We start from the raw sequence: 12,171 nt of genomic DNA, 5'->3' as shown, positions 1-12,171 counted from the left end.
TTTCTCAAGAGGCAGGTCAGGTGGTCTGGTATTCCCATCTCTTGAAGTATTTTCCACAGTTTATTGTGATCCACACAGTCAAAGGCTTTGGCATAGTCAATAAAGCAGAAATAGATGTTTTTCTGGAACTCTCTTTCTTTTTCCATGATCCAGCAGATGTTGGCAATTTGATCTCTGGTTTCTCTGCCTTTTCTAAAACCAGCTTGAACATCTGGAAGTTCGTGATTCATGAATTGTTGAAGCCTGGCTTGGAGAATTTTGAGCATTACTTTACTAGCATGTGAGATGAGTGCAATTGTGTGGTAGTTTGAGCATTCTTTGGCATTGCCTTTCTTTGGGACTGGAATGAAAACTGACCTTTTCCAGTCCTGTGGCCACTGCTGAGTTTTCCAAATTTGCTGGCATATTGAGTGCAGCACTTTCATAGCATCATCTTCCAGGATTCAAAATAGCTCACCTGGAATTCCATCACCTCCACTAGCTTTGTTTGTGGTGATGCTTTCTAAGGCCCACTTGACTTCACATTCCAGGATGTCTGGCTCTAGGTGAGTGATCCCATCATCGTGATTATCTTGGTTGTGAGCACACAGGGTTCCCCTTAAATGTTTGTTGGATGATATAAAGAATCTGGGGGATGCCTGCATCACATTTCTTCCAATACTGAAACCATGCAATCGCCGTACTGCTCCAGCCTAGATCTTTGATACAGACTGGCATCAAAGGTGTCCCTGACCTGTGCCAATGTCCCACTACCTAAAGCCACTTATATGTCACTGGGCTGCCCCTAAAGTCTTCACTTTGCTAGTGACTTCTTTTCCTTCTAGCAATCCCCTCTCCAACTGAGGACAGCCACATACATTTTATGACATGTCTAGGTATACCACATGAGATCACGAATGTCTAGCATGGCCCCCAGCATTTACTTTTATCATATTATTAGCAGTGTTTTGTCTCCAAGCTGGCAAGAGTCTCCACATACTTAGTTTAGTTTAATTTTTCATTCAAGCCTCAAAGAACAAGTTACAGTAGAAATATATGTATTCTGAGAATTGTCTAATCCAATGTCTACAGAAACTGATAGAGATAAAGATTTTATCAAGAGTTTGGTATTCTTTATCAGATCTATTAGTAGCCTAAAGGGGACAATTATGTCAGGTCAGAACATATATAGTTAGGAGCTCTTGGCCAGCACTGTATGCTAAGAACACAAACTTCCCTGAGTCTTTGGACCCAGGAGAGAAGCATGAAGTGGCTTGTGCTGCTCGGGCTGGTGGCCCTCTCAGAGTGCATAGTCATGTAAGTATGGGGACTGTAAGTGGCATCATCTCTCTTTCTGGGATTTCTCATTTCGTCCTCTTATTCTTCCACCCATCAGGGTTAGAAGAGAAAGTAATCATTCATTCCCTGGCAGTCTTAAATTTCAGCTCTCACTTATTGATGAGAATCTTGTCACGGGCATCGTTCATGGGGCAGGCCTGCAGGGTTGCATAACTCTGGGAGTACCAGTCATATCATGACCTATATAAAAATGGCACTCCTTAGAACTGTTCAGTGCATGACCTGTGCAGCTGTAGGTGTGGTGCTGTAGAAAAGAATTTCTCCTGCATTTGCTTCTAGGTCTTCTCTCTGCTCTGTCTCCTCTTCTGTGTGTATGTGTCAGTGTCTTCATCTGTGTAGGCTCCAAATGGTCATCTGGTTTACCCAAGATTACACAACAGAACCTATGTGCAGACCTAAGTCTTTGACATGTCTTTGCACGGCATCCTGATAAAAGGTGACACTCATAAAAAGGCTTAGAAAATGCACAGTGCCATTACAATGCCAGATATGACACTCATACTTGGTTATTGGCTCTTCCTTTTCCCCGTGCTTGGTAAAAGAATCCCTATGACGAAGATGAAGACACTTCAAGAAGTGGTCTTGGAAGAAATCAAGCCAAAATATTTCCTGGAGGAACAATCTTATAGCCTGTCCCAGGAAACTACTCTTGACCACAAGTTCTCATCTCATCCCCTGAGGAAAATCTTGAACGTGAGCGTCTTGGGAGGATGGTGCTCCACAGCACCCCCTGAGGCTCTGGCCTAGCACTGGGGCTCATCTGGAGGTGCCAAGTGGGATGTTGGGGCTGGGGCTCCTGCAGGAGGCAGATACAGTGGGGAACAGGAACCCATTCCCAGAGGAGAAGGCAGTCGCATCCTCAAATCTTGGTCTGTGATAACGGGGCCCAGCAATGACCATTTGGCAGGTAAACATCCATTTCTGGGACAAAAATGTGGCATTAGTTTCAGGGAGATTATTCTTTCTGAACTAAGTGAGCCACTGATATAAGATGAATGGTGAGATGTGCCAAACAAAAGATAACACCAACTGCAAATCAGGTGTGAATCCCCAGGCAGAGAAAGTTCACCCTCCACAGATCCAGAAAAGGCACCAATTTACTGAGCCCCTAATGTATGTGACTCCGTAAAGGTCTAACACTATAGCTACTGTTTTATTTTGTTTCATTTTTAAAGGAGGGGGAGATGCTTATCTCTTGTTCAAGAATGCATAGGCAGAGAGAGTCAGAGAGAGTCAAAAATTGAATACATATCAAGAAAGGGGCCATCTTCGTGTTGTTGACAGGGCATGCTATGAGATTAGCAGGAGTGGCCTGGGGTGAACTAGGAGGGCCACCTGGAGAAGAAGGTGATAAGGTTGGCCTTAAAGAGGAGACTGGAGAGCTTCTCAGATGAAGGGACCTCTGAGCAGAGGCTGTGAGGAAGGGCAATTGGAAAGTGATTTCAGGCCTTGGGATGCCCAGAGGGAGGCAGGATGCTATGAACGGAGGGTAGCCAGGCAGCCAAGTCTGCCCTAACCTCCCTCCTTGACCCCTGTAGATGGCCTACGTCATCAACATCACCATTGGAACACCCCCTCAAGAGTTCCGAGTCATCATTGACACCAGCTCATCTGACTTGTGGGTTTCCTCCATCTACTGTCAAAGTCCCTCCTGCTGTGAGTACCAGCCCCCCACCCATCTCGTCCTCCCTCTCCAACCCCCCACTCCATCCCTGGCACCTGACAGATACTCATCTCTTGTGTCGGCAGGTAAACACTTGAGATACAACCCTAAGGCATCCAGCAGCTTCCAGTCCGGCGATGGGAAACACATCAACCTCCGTTATGGATGTGGAAGGATAATGGGAGTTCTTGCCACTGACACTGTTCGGGTAACATGGGAACCAGGGCCTCAGTCAGGTCTGGTCCTGGGAGCAACCAATGCCTGCAAAATAGATGCACTACCAGCTGGGAGGGACTGTCTTTCTGAAAATCCCCTAGTGGCTGGCCACCTGCCCAGCGGGGCCCTGTCCCTGGGGAGACAGCTCCCCTGCTGACACACAAACTCCCAAAACAACGAACCCCAGAGAGGGGCTTGGGGTGTGGACTTGCATCTCCATTACCCAACGTTCATTTTGCTGGAGCAGGAAGAAGGGGCAATAAAGCACCCCCTTTTATATTCACAGGCTCTACAGGGCACTTTCATGGTAATAACTTGTTTTATCCTGCAACATCCCCAGGCAGGAGGTACTATTATTAGCTCAGGATAAAGACGAGGGACATGAGGTGCACAGAGCGAGGGCCTTGCCAAGGTCACATATTTTTTAAGTGGAGCTTCACTGACCTTCAGGACTCAAGTAGGTGTGGGTTTGGGGAGAGGATAAAACTGATCTGGGGCCCCTGAGGTAGCACAGGGCTTCAGGTATCCAGGCAGGGGAATCAGGGGTCACAGATGTAAGATGGGCCTGATAAAAGGATTCTCACTCTAAGGGGCCTTTAAGACTAACAAAAACTATGGCCTGCCCCCCAACACACACAAAGTGCCTGAATATGCTCTCCCTGTTTCTCTGTCTGGGTCTCTGTCTCTCTCTGTCTCACACTCACACAGACACTTACACACAAGTGTGCACATCCCCAAAAGCCTGATATCCAGGCAGAATTTTCATTAGAACCCAGTCAGAGACATTGCATAATGGGCTTCTGTCTGCCTGGGCAGAGGCAGGATCCACAATCCAGTGCAGTGAATTCAGTTAGTGTTTGTCATCAGATCATAGTGTTGCCAAAGAGAAGACTAGTCTGCTCTCTATTCATAGTATCCTCAGAGGGGAACCATTCAGTCCTGTCCTGAGTTTGGTTGCCCCACCTGTACAGAAGACACGAGACCAATTTGACTCATTCACATGCTGTTTGCAGGATAGGCAGGTGTTGCTAAGATGCATGGCCCCACACAAATGGAACCCAAACTCCTGTCCCAGCTTGATGTCCCCATCTGAGATCAACTGAGGATTCAGTTCTCTAGAGTGCTAATGGCATGTACAGTCCCACAGCCCAGTTCTAGTCCCACTTCCCAAACTTTACGTGGGCATGCTCTCCTCTCTCACAGATCGGGCGACTTATTGCCAGGTCGCAGACATTTGTCCTCAGCATGAATCAGCTCAGTGGGGCCTTGGAACATGCATCTTATGACGGCATCATGGGCTTAGCCCAACCCAGCCTCGCCATCCATGGGACCACCCCCATCTTCGACAACCTGAATAAAAACAGAATCATTCCTGAGCCTGTCTTTGCCTTTTTCATAAGCAGGTAAGTCTGAGCTGGACAAGTCCTCTCTCCAAATTAACTGTATTGCATGAAAAATTAAAGACTATCTCATCCAGAACATTCCTGTGAGATGGTCTAGCCTAGGAGAACTACAGCCCAGGATCGCATCTGGCCCCATCACGGGGTTTTTATCAATTCGGTTTCACTGGAACACAACCATGCTCATGGGTCCAAGGGTGCAGTTTTGTCCAGGGAGGTGGAGGTAACAGGGAAAGCAATAGAAGGTGTCAGGATATTGGAGGAAAAGGCAACAAGATTTGCTGATGAATTTGATATGGATGGAAGGAGAGGGATGCTGGGAATGTTTCCTTCCTCATTAACATTTCACCCGGAACCCAGGACGAGCTACAGAATTTGCAAGAGCCAGCTCAAAAATGAAAATGTGAAACCCCTTATTCGAAACACATTAGGGATTTCAAGACAGGGAGAGTGGAGGTGGGCAGCCTGCTCAGCTTGAAGTTCCATAGATCGCACAGGTCACAGGCAAGAGAAGCCAACCCTGGGTGAGCCTGAACCCATATTTTTAGCGCCCTCAGACATCAGCTTTCCTGAAAAATGACAGGCTAGACAAGGAGGAAACCCGACCCCTCCAGCATAGAGTCCTCCTAGGGTACATCTGAGCATTCAGGTGCTGGAAAGGTCCAGGCCTTCTTCAGAAGGATGGGTGGTTGGAGCCAGGCCTGGTTGAAGCCAGGCTGCTCAGCTTCGAACCTCTTCTGTGACACTCGTTAGATGGGGACCGACCCTGATCAGGTACTCAAGCTCTCCAAGCATCTGTTTCCGCATGTATAAAATGGAGACCGTAGTAATGCCTCTGATGGGTGAAGAAGTGCAGTCCTCAGACAGTGCCTGGTGTTACTCTCCTCCAACAAGCCCCTTCTTCTCTCTTCAGCTGGCCGCAGAAGAGCAGCTTGCTGATGCTTGGTGGGGTGGACCACGCCTACCACAAGGGAGCTGTCAAGTGGGTACCGGTGACCCAAACCCGCTTGTGGCAGATAGCCGTGGACCGGTAAGCCTCCCCCTCTGAGGGCCACCCCAAATGATACTCCCACACATGCACATGGACACATACAGTTCAGTTCAGTTCAGTCACTCAGTCATGTCTGACTCTTTGCGACCCCATGGACTGTAGCACGCCAGACCTCCCTGTCCATCACCAACTCTCAGAGTTTACCCAAACTAATGTCCATTGAGTTTGTGATGCCATCCAACCATCTCATCCTCTGTTGTCCCCTTCTCCTCCTGCCCTCAATCTTTCCCAGCATCAGGGTCTTTTCAAATGAGTCAACTCTCACATCAGGTGGCCAAAGTATTGGAGTTTCAGCTTCAACATCAGTCCTTCCAATGAACACCCAGGACTGATCTCCTTTAGGATGGATTGGTTGGATCTCCTTGCAGTCCAGGGGACTCTTAAGAATCTTCTCCAACACTGCAGTTCAAAAGCATCAATTCTTCAGTACTCAGCTTTCTTTATAGTCCAACTCTCACATCCATATATGACTACTGGAAAAACCATAGCTTTGACTAGACAGATCTTTGTCGGTAAAGTAATGTCTCTGCTTTTTAATATGCTATCTAGGTTGGTCATAACTTTCCTTCCAAGGAGTAAGCGTCTCTTAATTTCATGGCTGCAGTCACCATTTGCAGTGATTTTGGAGCCCAAGAAAATAAAGTCTCTCACTCTTTCCACTGTTTCCCCATCTATTTGCCATGAAGTGATGGGACCAGATGCCATGATCTTAGTTTTCTGAATGTTGAGTTTTAAGCCAACTTTTTCACTCTCCTCTTTCACTTTCATCAAGAAGCTCTTTAGTTCTTCTTCATTTTCTGCCATAAGGGTAGTGTCATCTACATATCTGAGGTTATTGATATTTCTCCCAGCAATCATGATTCCAACTTGTGCTTCTTCCAGCCCAGCACTTCTCATGATGTACTCTGCATATAAGTTAAATGAGCAGAGTGACAATATACAGCCTTGAAGTACTCCTTTTCCTACACACACAAATGCACTCACAGTCACACACAGACATACGCTCCACACACACACATAAAAACAGATATATAAACACATACATAGGCAAACATATAAACACACACAGACACACAAATGCATGCAAACACACACACAGGAACACACATCACCCATGGGTTCATAACTGCCTCAGAGCTCCTGATTAGGCCTCTCACCAGGATCCTGAAAGGGTCCAGAGAGGCCTGGGCAGCTGGGGGAGGGCTGCATTCCTGTGCTGTGAGGTAGGGAGCCTGGTTAGAGGACCCTATAGTGTGGTGAAAAGAGGATCAGGGGGCATTTCACCAACCTGAACAGGATTGTGTTAAGATGACCTACTGACCAGGGCCACCCAGGACCTAGAGTGTCCTCAGTACACAGAATTGCCAGTTGAAAAACTGAGAAATTCCTGAAAAACTGGGAAAACTGGTCTCCTCAGAGAGAAGTTACCCAGCAGTGAAGAGAGTTTGGTTGCAGTCTTGAGACCTGAGAGCAACGCATAAGAAGAGACACCCCATCTGACCAGTGCTAATTACCGCCCAAACCGGGCACACAGTGGGGCAGGGCTGTGACTGAGTCAGGAAGCTGGGATCCAGGAGTGGCCTGAGAACAAGGGGCAATAATTGGTGGGGTTCTCTGTGATGCCCTCAGGCCAAAGCTTCCCTGCTCTTTGGAGGCCCCCGGGTCTGCTCACGCTCCCCTGCCAGGGGCCTCAGGGTCTGAGCCGGGTGAGGGGTGGTGCTGGGAGACAAACTTTCCCAGGGCAGCCTGTGTCTCCCCCACCACCACTCTGACCATCTGCTGTCCTAGACACCTCCATCTTCACTGTATGGACCGACCCATCATTGGTGAGACACAGATACAGGTCTCTGGGTGTTCATCATTCATTCATTCAACAAACATACATTGTGCATCGCCTGTGTGCTAGGCACTTGAGGGAGGCACTGAGGATCCAACTTGCCCTCACATCTAGTGAGGCAGACGTGCATGAAACGACTCACACACACAGTGAATTACCACCTGGGTACATGCTGGACACGAGGAAGAGTCTACAGAGAGTGAGAATGACAAAAGCCTGATTTAGTCTTGGGGGAAGACTTTCCTGACATAGTGACAATTAACCTGGAAGATAAGGAGAAATTTGCTAAACAACGATGATGAGGTTCTTCTAGGAAGGTCACCAGTACAAGCCCAGGCCCTGAGCCTGGTGCCTGCAAGAACTGAAAGGAAGTTAAAAAGATTATGTGACCAGAGAAAAGAAAAACAGAGTCAGGGCAAGAGCTGAAGAGCTGTTCAGGAGAGTCAAGGAAGGGATAGTGATGGTGGCGGGGGGGGGGGGGGTCTCCAGAGTGACCTTAGTGCCTGCTTTGTCCCTCTGTCTCTCAGCATCTCCATGAACAAAAAAGTGATCGCTTGTTCCGGCGGATGTCAGGCCATCTTGGATGTCGGGAGCTCATTTTTGTTTGGCCCAACTGACATAGTCAGAAGCATCCAGAGGAGCATCAACCCCAGCCCCCTCCAGAATGAGCAGGTGAAGGGTCATGCCACAGAGTCATTCTTGTGCTCCCCACACACCAAGGATCACCTGGGTCAACCTCTCTCCTGCTTTCTTTTACAGCAATTGATTTTGTGTAACAGCACCATGACCCTGCCTCCTGTTATCTTCACCATCAATGGCATGGACTTCCCAATGTCCCGTAAATACTATATCCAGAAGGTGAGGGGACAACCCTGGGGGCTGGTTCCCAAATCTCAGACTTACAGGAACCCTTGGGCTCCTGCTGGGAGGAGTGCGCCCTCTGCAGGCCTGGTCACATCATTGCTGCACCTCAGATGCTGCTGAGTCCCTGTGGCTGGGCCAGCGCCTCCCACAAAACCAACCACGTGAGAGGAAAGGGCAGTCTGGGACATCCATCCTCCTGAACTAAATGTGGAGACACCACTCCATGCTGGCATGGTGGGAGTCACAAGGAGAGGGGAACACTAAGGGCCTCAGGTTTCCCAGAGCTTCAGTTCAACCAGAGACCTCAGATGCAGGAACACAGAAAGTCAGCTCTAGCAACCCCTGAAACAGAACAAGTGACAAGAAGGATGGCTGGGAACAGTCCCAGTGTGCTGTGCCACCATAGTGATTAACAATCTCCCCTTCCCAACATGAAAGTGTCCAGATTGAGATCATAAATTACATGCTTATGCTAGAACTTCGCTGCAACACTGCACTCTGTGAGTTGGGATACGGACCCCTCTGTGGGGAGGTTGGATGCTACGGTGAATAAAGGAGCACAGTGACTACTCAGCCCCAGCACATGGTGGAGGCTTGATGCCAGCTCCCTGTAGGAGTTCAGAGCAGGCTGATGGGCTCAAACAAGACTTTGAGGAAGAGAGGGAATTGCAGTAATTCTAAACCACCAGCTTCATGGAGGAATGAGGAAGCCTTCTTGGGTTGAGGCAAATCTATAATGGATTCTATGGTACCCACGGGGGCTGTGCAAAGGTGCCTGGGGGCACATAGGGGTGAGGAGGGCTACAGACCAAGGGAGCACCAGGGTAAGTCACCCAACCCAGCCTGGAGTGGCCAAATAATGTGAGTGTAGGACCAGAAAGTTTTCCTAGACAGCCTGAGAGCACTATAAGAACACGTTGTGACAATGCTATTTACAATGGGTAACCAACAGCAACCTACTATGTAGCACAGGGAGCTCTGCTCAGTGTTATGTGGCAGCCTGGATGGGAGGGGAGTTTGGGGGAGAGTGGATCCATGTATACGTATGGCTGAGTCCCATTGCTGTCCACCTGAAACTATCACAATACCGTTAATTGGCTATCCTCCAATACAAAATTAAAATTTTTTTAGAAAAAGAATGGGTTGTAGGCAATGGGGAGAAGAGTAGGTATTCCCTGTGGAGAAAACAAGAGAGCAGGAGTCAGAAGAAAACAGCAGAGTGTGATGGGGAGCTATGGGCCATTCTTTTCCTTTAAACAAAAAAATACTTTGAAGTAGAGCTGATTTACAATGTTGTGTTAATTTCTGCTCTAAACCTAAGTCACTCAGTTTTATATATATATAAATGTATACCTACTCTTTTTCGTATTCTTTCCCATTACAGTTTATCATGGGATACTGAATACAGTTACCTGTGCTGTACAGTAGGACTTTGTTGTTTTACAGTCTCTATATATTAGTTCGCATCTGATAATCCCAAACTCCCAGTCCTCCCTCCCCATACCCTTCTGTCATGGCAACCACATGTTTTGGCCCTTCTTGTTCCTATACCCTCACTTCTGCAGCTGCTGTGAGAGCCACTGGATTCTTCCCAAAGAAGGGGGAAAAATGGGAAAGCTCTCTGCTCTGGATATTGAGGGGGATGGCAGGTAAGTGCTCACACTGACTGGTGTGTATTTCTGTCTCCCCCAGGTTTCTAAAGACATCTGCTTTATAACCTTTAATGGGGGCACAGAGTACATTAGCCCCTCAGAGACCTGGGTCCTGGGTGACATCTTCCTGAGAGCATATTTCACAGTTTTCGATCAGAGTAAAAACAAGATTGGCCTGGCTCCCTCAGTGTAAATGCTGGGCTGCTTCAGGAATCACTCAGGCCCACTCCAAAGACCCTCACACGTCGGGCACTCCCACCGAGGGATGCTGGTGAACTGTGTTTGGTGCTATGCAAGCCCTGTCTTCAGAAAAGAATAAAGGATTTCATCTCAATAGAGCTACTACAAATGGTTGCTTCTGTTTGGGTTGGGGAGGTGCATCATAATTGGAAGGATCTAGAATCAAGTCTGAACCACAAGTAAAAGGATCCCAACTCCAATTGGCTTCAAGAAAGGAGAGACTTATTGAAAAGACACTAGGGATCTGGGATGCAGGAACTGGAGCAGATCCAAAGATCTCAGGGACTGGACCCAAGAAATCAGAAGCCATCAGCTCACACTCTGACACCCTCACACTTCCCCTTCTCTCTTCTTTGATTCTCTTAGCCTGACAGCTTTCTTCCCTAAGGTTTCTACACCTAGTGAGAGAGTTTCAAGCTGCCTGCCTCACGCCTTTCTCTCTCTAAGGCAACTAACCAGTAAGGAAAGAAGCTCAGAAGACATCAGGGTTCAAGGGAGTGCTTTGAAGGGACCAACTCTGATCATGTGTCCAGTCCTGGACCAAGCATCCTGGCAGGGGCATGGAGTCCTATAGCTGGTTTAATTCATCACCTGGCCCTGCCTGTGATGACTGTGTGTGCTTGACCAGTTCCTCCAGAACCACATAGCTGAAACTGGGGAGAGGCAGCCCCAAAGAAGTGAAGAGTTTATGACTGAACCACCAACTCCACCACTTCCCATCCAGATGGATAGGGTTACAGTGCCTGCACACTCAGTCATATCTGACTCTATACGACCCCATGGACTGTAGCCCCTCAGGCTCCTCAGTCCATAGGATTTTCAGGCAAGAATACTGGAGCGGGTAGCCACTTCCTTCTCAGGGGAACTTCCCAACCCAGGGACAGAACTCATGCTTCCTGCACTGGAAGCAAGATTCTTAACTCTGAGCCATCTGGGAAGCCCCCTTTCAGAGTGATGGTAAGGGGTAAAAAAATAGCTTCTATCCTCCCCATCTCAGAGGAACATTGGCAGTAACTTTCTGCTCCAGGGGGATCTCAGTGAAGTCCTTCAAGTTGAGATGGTTTCCTTTCCTCCTCCTACCCCTAGTCACCAGCATTCTGCAACCCATACCTGCTGTGTCCTTCCCAGTCCCACTTCCCAAGGTTCAGGCCTGTGTGCATCCCTGAGCCATTCCTCTCCTCTGGGGTCCAGCAGGACCCTTCCATTGGCCTCCAGTGCTGCTGGGGAGGATGCCACTCATATAATGGGGGACCGTCAGCCTTTCTGACTTCCTTAAGGGGTAGAGCTCTAAACCATTTGGTTCGAGTTGCCATGGATTGACACTGTGAGAGTGGAAGCATCACTTTCTCTCACCTGGAGACCTGAGGCAGAGGCCCTGATGGGGACACCAGGGTCAGAGGCAGAGAAAAAGATAAGAGAAAAGAAAAAAAAGAAAGAATAAGTAACATGGAAAACAGACCCAATTCAATGCATAGTATTGAAAGGTTGCTGCTGTGAGCTGTGTGTTACACTGGGATTTGTGACCTCTGGAGGAGAGGATTTTGATCTGGGGGCAGAGACATGGCTAGATTACTTGGAGCTTTTTGTGTAGCAAAGTTTTATTAAAGCATAATAGAGATATGGAAAGCTTCTGACATAGACATCAGAAGGGGACAGAAAGAGTGCCCCCTTGCTAGTATTTAATAAGGTGTTTTGTGTCTGTTAGAAAGCTATTAACCAGATAACAGACACCTCAACGCTGAGGAAGTTTCACAGGACCTTCTCCCATAATATGCATTTTTGAGATAAGATGGCATGAGGTGTGTCATCCCCTGGCCATAAAACAATTAACAGGAATACTAGTTGGTTGAGCCATTTACAGCCCAAGGTTTGAGAAAAGAAAAAGAAAATTGGTCTTAGGTGGAACCATT

The 12,171-nt window shown here is 47.9% G+C and overlaps 1 protein-coding gene across 1 annotated transcript; it reads left to right on the top strand.

The window, feature by feature from the left end:
* Window positions 1-1,243: 1,243 nt before the first annotated feature.
* Window positions 1,244-10,214, top strand: LOC147342086 (pregnancy-associated glycoprotein 2-like). The gene is made up of 9 exons (XM_086383769.1): window positions 1,244-1,296; window positions 1,881-2,031; window positions 2,877-2,994; window positions 3,088-3,209; window positions 4,421-4,620; window positions 5,531-5,647; window positions 8,033-8,177; window positions 8,265-8,363; window positions 10,062-10,214. Exons 1-9 carry the CDS (start codon window positions 1,244-1,246, stop codon window positions 10,212-10,214), a joined length of 1,158 nt encoding a protein of 385 aa, XP_086239895.1.
* Window positions 10,215-12,171: the final 1,957 nt, after the last annotated feature.

Source organism: Bos grunniens, chromosome 29, assembly GCF_055505025.1.
Source record: "Bos grunniens cultivar Pamir isolate PY7600 chromosome 29, Bosgru_T2T1.0, whole genome shotgun sequence".
In the NCBI taxonomy this organism is placed as follows: domain Eukaryota; kingdom Metazoa; phylum Chordata; class Mammalia; order Artiodactyla; family Bovidae; genus Bos; species Bos grunniens.
The sequence above is the reverse complement of the archived record's forward strand: the minus strand, read 5'-3'. Positions and strand labels throughout refer to the sequence as shown.